Source organism: Aythya fuligula, chromosome 17, assembly GCF_009819795.1.
Source record: "Aythya fuligula isolate bAytFul2 chromosome 17, bAytFul2.pri, whole genome shotgun sequence".
NCBI lineage: Eukaryota > Metazoa > Chordata > Aves > Anseriformes > Anatidae > Aythya > Aythya fuligula.
In genome coordinates this window covers 9,004,126-9,018,685 of record NC_045575.1, presented here as the reverse complement: position 1 = coordinate 9,018,685, position 14,560 = coordinate 9,004,126, and the positions used below count along the sequence as shown (strand labels likewise).

Here is a 14,560-nt window from a genome sequence, read left to right as displayed (position 1 = left end):
TTAAAACCCGTCTGGAAATTTCTTTTCTAAACCTGTTGCCTAGCTTAGCACACAAGCAGTTGTTTGAGAGAGTACTTTCACACAGGTGCTTTAAGCAATAAGAGCTGTTCATCCAGGAGAATCAATAAGCTGCTGGAGAAACTGAAGAACAGTGCAGAGAATTGCATATACCCCTTGTCTCTTGCAGCTTGGTTTCGGCACTTTCCTGTAGCCCTTGCCAGAGGCTGGATGAGCCTGTGGAAACTGTGGTATGATTAGGCCACAGAACAGATGAAGGAGATGAACTCCCTCAGGTATGCTCTGGATTGCCTTGAAGCACTAGAGCTCCCTTTCAAATCCACTGGAACCAGTTGAAGTGACACGTCCTGTTCTCCGCACCCTGCGTTATACCTGGCAGCTTACATCAAGACATTATGGCTCTGCTCAGAAGCAGAAGGGGCAGTTACATTCAAAGGGGTGGGAGACAAGCAGGAAGAAGTCTTTTCTTGTACCTGAACATTTAGACACATTGAATGGCCTGCAGCGTCTGATCTGGTTTACAGTATGAACCACGCAGACACACAGAGAGCCTCAATGCAGCATAAGCAGTAGAACGTGGAATCAAAGCAGGAGGCAGATGAGTGTGCCCTGTGTACAGGTATGTCCAATAAGATGTAAACACTAAAGCATAGGGTAATATGCTTTAAAAATTAAAGAATGCAAGAGCAAGCCTTAGTCCTGCTTAGTTTTATAAATCAGTCCTTTGTGGTGATACGTTAAAACAAAACAAAACAATCCAGTAAATAATTCAAATGCATTTATAAGAGTTGTTTAAAGCAGAAGTGGTTTTAGCTGTGGTAGTAGCTGAGGTCTCCAGAAGGGAAGTCATGTAAAATAGGTTATAAATAACTGGGAAGTTTTCTGACTACATCTCACAGATTCAGGAAGGAAAGTATGACTTCTATACGGTGAACTATTAGAAGCAGCCCAGCAGCAGTTAAGCTTGTTTCAGAATGTGTGTTTGTCCAACAGTCATTTCCCAGAAAACAGCCCAGTTTCAGAGCACATGCTTTCTGTGTTGTACATCAGACTAACTGTAGCGAGTGTAAAGTTTCAATAAGCTTATTTTGCTTTGCAATAATTTTATTTGCTTTTTTCTCAGATCTCCCTTGATCAAGAAAGAGCTCAGCTGGCCCTAGGTTTAAAGGGACAAGAATTTCCAGCAAACTGGCTGATGCTGCTCCATACATGAACTTGTATCTACATGTAAGTTTCCTAAAATGCTCTGCAGAGTGCATTTAAACTGCAGCCTGCCACTGACACCCATCATGGAATGCCAAGAATGGGAAGTCACAGTTCAGAGAAACAAAGTGTACAGGTCTGGCCACAAACCAAACGCATTCTTCCAGGAACACAATGACTACATTGTTAACAATCATTGTCTTAGTTCCACTGAACACATCCTCATCAGTAACAGCTCAGGAAAAAGGAGCACAGTGCACATCCCAGGATACTTTTGGTAAAAGACACTCGTTTTGTGGGAGTGATACAAGCAAATGTGTATCTCAGTCATAAACACTTGATTTAACCATGGTCTACCTAGTTATCACTTCTACCTTGAAACTAGACAAACTAGACTCGCCTCAATTCCAAAAACTATTGGGAAAGAGAAGTTGCATGATGCCTAAAATCTTTTTTTTTTTTTTTTCCTTCAATACATTTCTTACAAATTGATAGGAAGTTTCAACAAGGCACATAGATAATATCACTTACTGTCACCTGTGTTTCCAAGATTTCATAAACATCCCTGGAGTGTACAAACATCCAGGAACACTCATTTTTTGATCACAGGCTAAGTTTATCTGATCTGATATATAATACGATATGATAGTCCATGCTGGTAGATGAACACCAAAATCCACTCATGCACAGCTGCAGACACTGTTAGCTGTTCTGTATCAGATACGGATTTCTGAGAGGTCATTGTCTGATTAACTACAACTTACCTTCAAATGAGTAACTGCAGTGTTCCCTTTTTCAGAGGGTTGATTTACACAGACTCTGGTAGTCCAGGTCTGCAGTATGATGTGGTAGGAAGAAAACTGGAGAAAAATTAGTTTGTTTTGGACACTTTATCATCTTTTAAATTCATAGCTTCATCAAAGGAGTGAACAAAAGAGAAAAATCTCTAAAGAGCTTCTTTCATGCTGACTCTCACCATCCCTTTTGGCAATATCAACTGTGCAGGCAAGAAAAATATGTGGCTCCGTTTTTATTTATTTTAATTGTGCTCAGAGTTTTACAAGTAGTATCTTCCCTTTAGACCTTCTCAACAGAAATATAAGAAAGTTTGAAGCCACTTCCCAAGTTACCCATCCATCTCCATTAATCAACTGAAGTGAAAAGCAGAAACATCTTTTGTTAAAAGAAATAGTGGCGAGTTTGTGAAGGTTTATCCCAGGCTAGAGCTGAGCTCACCACTGTGGCACAGATCGATTAGTTTGTAACTTAGAAAACCCAGTTCCCATGGTCCTGTAACTCCTCTAATCAACAAGAAACAAATCTCTTCTCTAGCTGTGACAGGGACACTGAAACTGTGGTAGCTGAAACTGTGCAAACAAAACACTTCCAGCAGCTTGCGTGAACTGGACCTTCTTCAAAAACTAGGTACCCAATCTGACTTCATGGGATGGAGAGGAGGCAGGAATCAAACTCTTCAAAGCAGAACAGATTCTTCAAGGAGGTCATGTCCTGGTAGACATGTTTGTCTTAGCACACTGCTGTGGCATGAGGCATGGCTGTTGAGAACATCAGTCCCAGCTCTGTCAATAGAATCACAGGCAAATTTGTTCTCTTTCCTGTGAGAATTCCCTGAGTTGCAGACCTAAAGGATCTTCCCCCCAGACACACCTCAGTGTCACTAGATCACTGACAAAAAGGAGCTGAACCAGGTCAGTAGCCTGCAGGGAAGCCACCTTTCCGGGAATCGGAGGCTGCAGCCCATCCATCATCTGTTCTGAGAATGGCTTGCACAACCGCACCGCCAGTCACTCGTGTGGTATCATGTTTTCTCTTCTTTAGTTGTTCTTCTATACCCTGAAATGCAGAAGTGCATGAGGACAACAGGAGAAACTGCTCATGTGCTGTAGTCTGTGACCTGAATCCTCCATGACTACCCAAGCCTACAGTGCCTGTATTAGGTACGCCTCCTAAAACTACATGCTGTCTCTCTTCTTCCTTCTGCTTTCTAGGATGCACTGGTTTTCAGGTGGAATTGAGAAGATGTGGCATTTGTGGTGTTGAGTGTGTGCTCAGGTCAAAGAGTGTGACTGCAGGTCAAAGAGCATACTTGTGTAATGACTGACAGCTGGAAGTAACATTTCATAGAATATCTGAGTTGGAAGGGACCCACTAGGATCATCAAGTCCAACTCCTGGGTCCCCAAAGGCAAGGTGAATCCTGCCATCAGCTCTCAGACTGACAGTGCTGCACAGAGACCTTTTCTGTGAGAATATTTTCACATCTGTTCTTGGGTCCCTCTGTGAATTCTCCCTTGCTAGCTCTGCGGCAGCACTTCAGGATTTGTGAGGAGGTAGCACAACAGAACATGAGTTTCCTGAGGGTCACCTGATTTAGACTGTTTGGATGCTTCAGGCCCTGAAGCAAAATAGTATCCTTGCTGTTTTGCAAGTACTTCAAGCCAAACAACTGGAAGAAATATAGCCTCAGTTTCAGATATAGCTCATGCTTGAATGCATTAGGCTTTAAAACCATATGACAGACTAAAAGTACACTTTGAACAGCTCACTGTGACCCAGTACTGCACTTGTGCCAGCTTTAATACTGCTCACCTAGGAAATTTGGCAACACATCACGATTTTCTACACACACATGCCTTCCCAACAATATGACACCAGCACCACACAAAAAGCTCATATACAACCCAGCCTCAAGCCAGACAAACCTCCTCTATTTGCTCCTCAAGCTCCGTGATATTGGGAAACAGCTGATCATGAATTCTGGGCTCTTCCACTGCTTTCTTCACATCATAGCCAAACCAGATGGAATTGATGATCGTCTAAGAGTTGCAAAAAAAGCCTTAATGTTAGTTAGTTGCCTTCAAAGAGATCTCACACTTGCAGCAACAAAGGCAGAGACTTCTGAAGGATGTTCACTAGAGCACATAAAATATGTAATTTCTAATTCCTGCTGCTTTCAGCACTCCATCTCTTGGCTAAGAAAAACACAGGTACATTGCAGCAAGTCAGCTTGTATACGCTTAGGATGAATTCCACACAAAGAGACCAAGACTGGCTAAAATGAACACAGGAGAAGGACCAGATCCTCAAGCTGGATTTATCCTGCTGTGAGTAAGCCCATGCTGACTTATTTAGACAAGCAGCAGTCACCTCAGTGCGAACATACAGTTACAGCTTCTTGCTACTATGCAACCAGTTTCCATAAACCTGGCTCATCCCCATTTGCTTAGACTGCAGGTTGGAGCTGCTGGCAAGTGAAAACAGCCTCAGGATGAAGGGCTTTGAAAACTGCTTGCAGCAGTTGTTTCAGAGCCTTTTCCCCTGCCTTAGCCAGAAAGCAAGCTGCAGCCTGGTGCTCTGGATGGCTGTGTGCACTAGCACTGGGGACTGCTTTCCCCTACAGTCATTTTTGGTCTATCTGGGCCTTTGACTGGCTGCCACAGCAGGTCACAAAGAGCCTGCCTCTCAGATGATACCATGCCTGGCCTAAGTTCTTATTTAGCTACTCTGCATGATTTTCACCTGAAGTTTGGGGGGTTGGATGAGAATGACTCTAAACTAGGCAAAGAGTTCATGGCAATTCAGAAGTCAAAGCTAAACCGAAGTTATACATCTCCTACAAGCGTTAAGAACAATTTGCCAAAGGAAAAACCCAGAGTCACTGAAGTAATTTATTGAGACCCTTTGTCGCTCTGGCAAGCAGGAGTTGGGGTTGAAGGCCTGGCCCTCAGAAGGCCGGGCATGAACCTTTATTTCAGCCCCCAGGCCTGCAGCAGGGAGCCATGGCTATGGTCATATCATAGGCATGAACCCCTTAACCCCAAACACTGCCTCTCCCCCACTTTGTTTTGCCTCACCTTTGCCCCCAGATTGCCCACATCATCACATACCAGTGCTGTTGCTGTGGTTATTTTTGTTCCTCCAGAAGCACCAACCACCATCCTGACCTTTTTTGATTTGTCCACCAAGATGGAGGGGCACATGGAAGACATCGGCTGTTTACCTGTCGGGGACAGATGCAACAGAGGCTCAGCTTTCCACCTGTAGCTTACAGACTGCCGACTCCCACTCCACATCTAAACCCAGAGCCTCCATATCCACCTTCCTGACTCAGGTGGTCTTGTTCATCCCTCAGGGGTCCCAGTGTCCCCTGTACACATCTTGTTGCTACCACAATGCAAAGCTGAACCCTAGTATTTTGTGCAGAGGCTGAAGGTGCCTGCCTCCATGGTTCTGTCCCAGCTGGGATTGTCCATCATGCAGCTGCCTCCCCTAAACTGTGGGACTTCCTATCACTTCCCTCTCTCTCTCCAAAACGTGGTACAGGAGGGTGACAGAACCCCAAGCCCACTGCTGTGGCAATGAGATGGCTCTGCAGGAAGCAGTGATGGAGCAGGCAGGGTGCTTGGTTAGGTGCATGAAATAAGTCTGTCTGGAGCTGTGCTACAGAACCCAAGACAGCACAGGGAGAAGGCTGGGTAGGGCTGTGTAACACTTAGCAGTCAGCTCCTGCTGCTGCCTCCCTCCTAGTAAATTCAAAGAAATCTTTCATATCCCCAAGTCATTTCACTTGATATGCTCTGAGCTCCCTGCAAAAGGATTTCTGGTTGCTGGAAGGAGGTGTGCCCAGGAGGTTTTCTTCAGATGGCTTCTCCTTCTTCAGGGTATACCACAGGAGGCTGGGAGTGCACTTTTGGCAGGGATGCCACGTGCCTCATGTTCACCTCCACTCTGCAGAAAGCCCCAGATCTGTGGCTGATTTCAAACATGCTGCAGCCTACCTTGCAGACACCACAGCCTTAGTATGCAAGATAGAGATACAGGATGGAGTCAGGAAGGTAGTTTACAGCTACCTGGTGCTATGAAATTTGCTGGAGAAGGAGGTATCCCAAATCCATTGATTATGTAAGGTGAGCTGAAGTCATCCATCTCATCGTTATAAATGATTCCACTCACGTTGGATCGTACGTCAGAGCCAAAGCTAGACAAAACAAGTTAGCGCAGACACGTGAAGATCAGAGGAAATCCAGGACAAGCTTCAGGTGAATTACTGCACTGTGAAAACTGGAATTTGATGGGAGGAACTCTCCACTCCCTTGTGTTGCAAAGGACATTCTGTCACCCCTTGGGGGAAGGAAGCAGTTTATACCGTAAGCACACAGCTACACAGAGGAAAGGCAGCCCAGCATCCTGCTGTATAGCTCCCCTGCAAGGACCCTGAGGGGAAGAAAAGCACAGCAGCAAAATACAATTAATCCCCTTCCAACCGGGCAGTACTGCACTCCATTCAGAGGCAGCGTAGTTCAAAGACTGCCATCTTTGGAAATGGTTGGGGTCGTGCTTAGATGTGTCAAGTGACATTTTCTATGGACAGAAAGAACCTCCCGCCCTCCCCCAGCTTCAGGCCATGTATACAGAACACAGCTCTTCCTGACAGCACTCTAGACAAATACTGTGCTTTCAGACCAGCTGCATCAGCTCAAATTCCTTCCAGATGCCTGGGAAATCAGAGCCTGCAGTGATACCACTGCTTATGAGAAAATCCAGATGCAGTGGATATTTCCTCAGTGGGTGAACCCAACATGACAGAGGACCCCACTTCACATATCCTGTCCTCTGACCCAACTGCACAAGTCTCAGCATTAAGAACTGACCTGTAAGCTTAGCAGAAGTGCCCATCAACAGTGCTACCCATCACAGCCCCGCTACGGAGATGACAGCGATGTTTTATACCAACCACAGAACCACCACTAGGAAGATGGCAGAGGCCTACACAGAAGTAATGTCTGAGCTCATACTATTGGTTGATGGTGCTGGTGGCGGACACAGCACTGCCATCATCAGCCACAATGGAGAGGTGGGATGTACCGGCAGTATCTGGAGTGTAATATACTGGCTCGTAGTAGTCAACTGGATGGGAAGTGTTGTCTGTGATTTTTCTTCGGAGACTATCAGCAAAGAACTCGGACGTCATGTTTCTGATTGCCTGTCAGAGAAATCCAATGCAGTTACTCAGCAGATTAAGTTTAAGAGACATGTATGAGGCTGATATCCAACACTTCAGACCACAGAAGAGTGGCAAATCCCAGCAGTGAGGCTATATTTTTCCAGCAGGGCTTTTCCTCCTTCTTGAAAGATGGACACTGTACCAAAGAGTCATGGAAGAAGCTGTACAATGTGCCCCTTTATGTGGGAAGTTAATCAGCATCCATTATTGCAGATCTATGGAAAGCTGTCCTCAACACTGCTGTAAGGTGTAGGCAAGCACTGTTACACTTGCTTCAGAGATGAGAGAAGAGGGGTCAGGTTGAGAGGACTAGACCAAGGCAAGCTCTGATCATTGCTCGGTAAGTTGCAAATTTGTGTCCATCAAGCTGGGCAGTGCTCAGATCCTGCTGCTTTTGGAGAATCACAGAAGTAAAAGCACAAAGTGTGAAGTTGGAAAAAGCAGGTTTCCTGCCTCACCCCTTCTCATCCGTAGGTCCATTTACTATAGGTAGGACTGTGGTTAGAGAGCCACAAGGGTGCTGGGAGTATCATCTAGGCAATGACTCCAAAGACTATGAAAAATGGGAAGGTTAGCCCTAAATATACTCAAATGCTCCTGGTCAATTGAGGATTTTGCTTTTCCTAATAGCGGGAAGGTTTCCTCCATTTATATCCCTCACAGCTCAGCCATGAGTCGCATAAGGACTTCCCATTTTGATTCAGAGATATTTCAGTGCCTGTCAATAGCAGGTGGCGCAGAGCATCCCTGACAATGTTTAGTCACCCAAAACCAAAAAGCCATGTTCCAGTAGCCTGGGTGTTGCAGAAAGAAAAGGCTTTTGCCAGGTACCTCTGTAACGTTGACATATTTTGGATCTCCCAGTAAAGTCCTCTTGGCGTAGGCAAAGCGAAAGGCCTCCACAATGCGGTGGTAAGTCAGACCTTTCTTCTCCACAGTTTTGATGCTGTCAGCAGAGAAATTATATCCTGGCAACAGAAGACAAACCATTGTGAACACAAAGCAAAGTACACGGTCAACAGGCTGCTAATAAAACTGTTGTATGGGATCATCTTGAAACTGAGTCTCTACAGATATGCAGTCACTGCACTGTCCTAACCTCTGCATGGAGAGCACAGGAGCTGTAGTAGTTTTGAGCACTGTGGGAGGCATCAGCAGGATTTGTATTTGGGGAGATGTTTTCTAAAGAAGCTGCAAGTACAAGTTCATTTCCACCCATTCAGGTACCTGGGAAGTGCTGCATTCAGAAGCATATTTTTCCTCTTGCACTTCTATTTCAGGTAGAAAGGTGATGTCCCTGAGTTTACAGCAGACAAGGAATGTTTCCACATCTCTGATCCTTTTCTGAGGTCTCAGACCTATCTGCTGGAGGGCTATTGAGACCCAGCTCCCATAACCAAAAGAGCAGTTGTCTTTGGAACTCTCCCAGCTCCTGCTGCCAGTAGGGCACTGCTCAGTGGCACTCTCACCTTTCAGGATGTTGAAAATGAGGGCTAGCACTGGGCCACTCAGGGGGGCACTAGGCGTGTAGAGGGTAAACTCCCCAAGCGTAACCTGTATGGGATCTTCAATCACTGTTGCATTGTAGTCCCGCAGGTCATCCATTGAGACAATCCCCCCTGGAACAGAGAAGGAAACTATAGATGTGGGTTTGTGATCTCTGGTGGGAAGAGGAGGTCATACTCTTATACCAGGCTTCACAGTAAGGTCAAGAGGGAACACAGACAAAGCAAAAATTTGCAAGGTAAAGGGAGCAAAGATAGGTGCACAGGAGATGGATTTATTCCTTGATAGATCCAGCCAAGACTCAGGTAGTCTAAGCTTGAAGTTGGACTGATTTACAGCAGCCAAAAATCTGGTGATCCATCTATTTCTACAAAAGACACCAGCAATGGCAGGGAACAAAATGTCCTTAAGAACACTCCTTACAGGGGAAGGATACAGCTTTTGGGTGCAGATGCTTTGTGCCACCCAACAAACAGAATAACAGGTACATTCCATTGCTTTTTTTTTTTTTTTTTTTTTTTTTTTTTATCAGAAAGGGGAAGACAGTAATTAATCATCACAAAAAAAATCCAGGAAATGACTTACGCACACGAGTTTCACTGAAGCTAGCCAATGCTAGCTAGCAAGGATAGGGTACTGCCACCATCTAGTGGCATTGAGAGATTAAACAACTTAAGAGTTTACAGGACCATGTATGTATTGTTTCAGGTAGAAACTTATAGAATCATAGAATAATTAAGGTTGGAAAAGACCTCCAAGATCACCTGGTCCAACCATCCCCCTTACCACCAGTATCACCCACTAAACCAGGTCCCTAAGTATCACATCCAACCTTTTCTTATGCAACCCACCAGGGATGGTAACTTGCTGGACTTAGGCTCTGTAAATAGCATGTATCCACTATGTGATGCCCAGGAACACATAAGACTTGCTAGACTATATGGTGCAAAAATGTACAGTATCTACCCCTCATTTCTAATTGGGTTTCAAACACATCCATTAAAGTACTAAAACAGCTTCTCTTGTGCCTCCTGTTGCCACAGGTCTCAGAGGTGGCATTTCAGGCAGCAGGCCTGACCTGCTTCCAAGGCTTCTGCAGGTCACCAGCTCCTCCCTGGATGCTGAGCTGCAGCAGTCAGGCACTCACGCTATTTTGAACAGATGTCCTGTTTCTCACCTACACTCTGGATGTCAGCGATGATCTGTTTTGCCAGGCTTCCTGTGTAAAAGGCATCTGCTCCTTCATTGGCTATAGTCTCATATGTGTCGGCTAGTTTAGGCATCTTGACGATATCACCCTCTTGCAGAATTTTCCCTCCTCTGCAGAACACTTCGCTAATGGAGAAAGAAGATTGAGAAGATCACATCTGAGAGACACGTTCAAAACTACGCGTAGCTGTATCAGCTGACACAGTATTCGACTGCTCATGCTAGTGCCTTTGTGGAGAGGAGAGGAACTATCCTTGCATCGGGACATATAACTGAACAGTGGTTTTCTGACCTGGGATTCCACATTGCTCAGAATTTTTTCAGTGAAGCCTATTGGAGGGAGTGTCAATCTTTGTTACCAAGGCAGGCCACCCTTCCTACCTGCCCATGGGGTTAACTGCTTCAAGATGCCCACGAGGGACCATAGTCCTTGAACTCAAGCAGCTCAGTTTCAGAGCACAGACTATGAAACTAAAAGGCTCAAAGCTTCCAGTGAGTCCAAGAGAATGCATTCTGATTCCTGATGGTCAGAGCACTTCCAAGTAGACAGGTCCCTTTCTAGCTCCCTCATCAGGGATCATGGATGTGATGCTGTGGACCTGCCAGATGGAAGTACAGGAGTCCAGACTGTACATCCCATTTGGAATTGCAAACCAACCTGCAGCTGGCAGGAAAAGAAAAGATTAAGCATGATCTCCAGTGCGGCTGGAGACAAACACCATGGGACTGTAAGAGGAAGTGTATTTAAAATCCTCCGTGTTCACAGTCATTGCCAGAAGTAGATGATCAGAGGCATTGCTCTGGGAAGGCTGACTGTAGAGGAAGAGATGACCCAGCAACCCACTGCCTGACAGCAGATGAGATGTTCAAGGAGAAAAATATACCCTGCAATTGCCCCAAATGGAGGTAATATTAGTTTAGTGCACTTACAGCCTGAGGAAAGGCTAAGGATTCAGACACACATTGCCATTTGACAGATGCATCCCAGCATGTACTTCAGCTCCGTCTCTGCTCAGACAAATGGACTTTAAGAGTAGAATTTATCTCCCCCTTTAAAAGCCAGGAATGAACATCCCCAAAATTGGCCACATAATTTAACACCTCCAGGGAGCTGGAACATCAGCAGGTGCAGTGAGTACAGTCACTGCAGGGCAGGCACAGGCTCACAAACACTACATTACAGAAACACAGATTCTTCAGCTAGGATGCAGTAACCCCAAATTTCTCTGCACAGATCTGCAACTACTCTACCTGCCACAGTGAGACTTCTCTACCTACCACAGTGAGGGGTTGTTTTCAATTGACGTCTCTCTTGATTTGATGGCTGCTGCAAGGCCTTTCCCAATAGGGAATCCTTCTCTTGCCAGCTTGACACTGGGCATAAACAGGTCTTTCCACGCCAGCCTGCCATGACGTTTGTGAGCCAGTTCATAGCCACGGATTTCTCCGGGAACAGCGATGGACAATCCTCCTGGAGCAGACAAAGAATTTATTAGTCTTCCAAAGCAAGAAAACAAAAAGCGATTAATGGAGTAGGAGGTAGAGCTGGGCTTATCTGTTAGCCTTTAAAAGACTGCATAGAGGACATTTTCGGCAAGATGCAGGTGAGAAATTCTGTAGATATGCAAGAACATAACCATAAAAAATTTTCTTTGTCCAGACAGGTCAGTAGCAGCTAATGTTGGAGCTGTGTGGACCCCCAAAGCAGTGAAATAACCTTTGCCATACCTTTCAGAGAGAGCTGTGTGTCGTTCCCAAACATGGCCTCCGAGGCTCTTTTTGGTGCCACCTCTCTTGCATTAATGATTTCCACTTTTCCTTTAAAGACAGGAAGGAAGCAAGATGATTAGCTCTGAACTCAGCACCCAGGCATGGTCTGTGCTGAGTAAGTCTGATCACTGGGAGCCAGTTTCTTGGCAGATATTTTGAGGACAACATGGTCCTACAGAGACTAGGAGAGTCAGCCTCTTACCTTGACTCAGGTAGCATAAATAAACCCTCTGTGCTTTAGATAGAGGGGTGGACCTGTTCCAGATATGTATGGCCTTGTTCCTTACCTGTGCTGTTGTAGATGGTAAAGAACAGTCCCCCTCCAATGCCCATGCTGTGAGCGTTCATGAGTCCCACACAGAGCAGAGCTGCAATTGCAGAATCTACCGCAGATCCACCTTGCTGAAGGATGTCCCTGAGGCACAGCAGAGAAGGCATCTTATGGTGACATGTCACTCATCAGTCAACTCATCAGAGAAGATATTACAGACTCTCTCTAAGGAACTTTCATCCACACCTGGTCTAAAGGTTCCCAGGAATAGGATGTTTGAGCTTCTGTCTCCTTAGGGAAGAAATCCTAATGGTCTGGGTACAGACCAGATCACCCCTCAATTGAGAGGCATACAAACTAGCTTGAAGATAGCAAGATGTGTCAAAGTACATGGGGGAGGCTGACATCCCAGCCACACTCATTACTTCGGAAACGACAGCTCGAAGGAGCCTGAAATCTGCATCACTTGCATCTGGAACTGAAGAACAAATTTTAAGAAAAGCTTGAAAAGCATCTCTCATTCCTGTAGTTTCTGTGCCTAGGGAATCTTTGTCTACCGTACTATCTTTGAGTGACTGCAGTAACATTGTTTGGGCATCATGAGAGCCCAGGTTTTGTTACGGCCTCCTCGTTCTACAGGGAGATGAGAGTATCTGTGCTGTGCAGCTGCCAGGGTTGCACCTGCACACACCAGGAAAACAGAACAGAACAGTTTTGTCTTGTGCAAGAGCTGTCAGCGATAGCAAGAGTCACAGCAGAATTAGCGGGTACCTTCCAATTATTGAGCACTGCCCCGCGTCTGTAGCCACAGCCGCCCTCTTATAGGTGTGTGTGTCCTCTGAGTCAGAGCGCAGTCCAAAGAAGAGTCCCAGGAACAAGATGAGCCCCAGTAGGACTACAGTCAGGACTAGAGCCACCACATAGCGCTTCTTCATCTTTCTGTGGGAAGAGACAGGATCATCAATCTTGCTGCTTCTGGGGTATGTGGGAGCTAGGGAACAGATGATCAGGCACAAGAGGAGTCTTTTCACCTATCTTCTTTCATATCCACCATTTCCCCTCTCTCCCTGGCAGTTGACAGCTCTGCACGTGGAAGGGCGGTTTTACAAGGAGCAACGAGGAGAGATGAGCCCAGTTCTGGCCTTGACAGTTCCATTAGGGCGAAGTCCTGCTTTGAAGTGAAAGTGACTATCAAGAGGGGAGGGGATCTTCTAGAAGATGAGGAAGTGAACAATGTCAACAAGAGAACTATTTGCTCTGTGACTTTATTCTCTGAGGATTTTAGCTATCAGCAAATATTTAAGTTGCTTCTCTGTTGGGAAGGATGGGGACCCTACAGACTCCTGGAAGCCCTTTGGTAACAGCTCTGAAGTGCTATAGCCCCTGCAGTGAAAAGGCCCCAAGCCAGCAGCTATCACCTGGTTGATATCTATATATAAGACACACCTCTCTTATCTTTCACAACCCAAAACAACAGCAGTTACATAGGTCAGATGAGCAGAACATAACTGGTGTTAGTTATGATTTGCATCATCTTCAGTGGAAAAATTCAGAGCTTTAACTTCATATTACCTGCTTTTAAATGCCATGGCTTTGAAGAAGTCCCTCCCTGTCCAGGAGGTTGCCACTAACCAGTACAATACACATCTTAGTCAATAACAAGACTCTATTTGGTGCACCCCACCGCAAGCATAGCACCCCCTTCTGCTCAGGGTCCTTGGCCAGAGTGCCTCTCCAATGAGCCTGCAAGGACTCCTTCTAGAAGGTGCCACTTCTAGAAGGTGGCGGCCAGTTCCTATTTCTCCATGCTTCCCCCTCCTGCAGAAAGTTGCTCATGGGGTGCACAGGGTTGCACTTCATTGGCGGGTGAGAATAGCTCACAGAGACGATCTGCAGCCAGCGTATTCCAGACACACCAAGCTAAGTCAAGAGCTATTGAGGGAATGGAAAGTCAGTGACATCTCGCTAGGACTGACAGTTCACGAAATATGGCTTGAACTACTCTTTGACCCATTTTCTTTCCCATTACAGAATTGTTCCATCAAAAAGATCTAAATTCATCATATCACCTTCAGGGACCAACCTCCCCCTGCGTAGCACAGGTTTGGCTTTTCACCATGACTACGATACTTGTGCAATAGTCAAGATACCCTTTACCTTACCAAAGCATCTGCTTTCCTCAGAGACAAACCAATCCATGGCACTGCGAGTGAAGAGAGGATCCACCAACCTCACCCTCTGTGGATGTTCAACAGCCCCAGGTAGCGCAACCTCCAGCAGTCAGAGGAGCATTTGGTGCCTTGCAGCAGCAGCACACGCAGGACTAGGAAGCGGTGAGCGTGCCAGTGCTGACCTAACTAGAGGAAACAGGCCAGGCCAGACAAACTGAAACACTCCTCAGAGGGAGGAGATTAGCAAGCACTGCCCCTCAGCACAGCCTTACCCCCACTCCTGTTATTTTAGAAAGAAGGTATGTGCCCATTTTTTATCCAAGCCCTGTGTCTGTGAGTCCCAGTCAGCACAAAAGATGTCCACCCCCAAGGAAGGCAACTCAAACCA

The 14,560-nt window shown here is 45.9% G+C and overlaps 1 protein-coding gene across 6 annotated transcripts; it reads right to left on the bottom strand.

Annotated features, from left to right (window-relative positions):
• Positions 1-2,236: 2,236 nt before the first annotated feature.
• GGT1 (gamma-glutamyltransferase 1) lies at positions 2,237-14,316 on the bottom strand. 6 transcript variants are annotated; one of them, XM_032199383.1, is made up of 15 exons: positions 14,159-14,316; positions 13,033-13,169; positions 12,773-12,940; positions 12,018-12,145; positions 11,689-11,778; positions 11,239-11,431; positions 9,929-10,086; positions 8,715-8,864; positions 8,077-8,213; positions 7,037-7,224; positions 6,092-6,219; positions 5,129-5,241; positions 3,944-4,057; positions 2,890-3,075; positions 2,237-2,801 (listed from the first exon to the last, which is right to left on the bottom strand). In XM_032199383.1, exons 1-14 carry the CDS (start codon positions 14,198-14,200, stop codon positions 2,932-2,934), a joined length of 1,890 nt encoding a protein of 629 aa, XP_032055274.1. In that variant the 5' UTR covers positions 14,201-14,316; the 3' UTR covers positions 2,237-2,801; positions 2,890-2,931. The 6 variants fall into 6 exon arrangements, with proteins under 6 accessions (XP_032055274.1, XP_032055273.1, XP_032055277.1 ...); XM_032199382.1 differs by having other exon boundaries at positions 2,237-3,075; XM_032199386.1 differs by having other exon boundaries at positions 2,237-3,075; positions 14,164-14,232.
• Between the last annotated feature and the right edge of the window lie 244 nt (positions 14,317-14,560).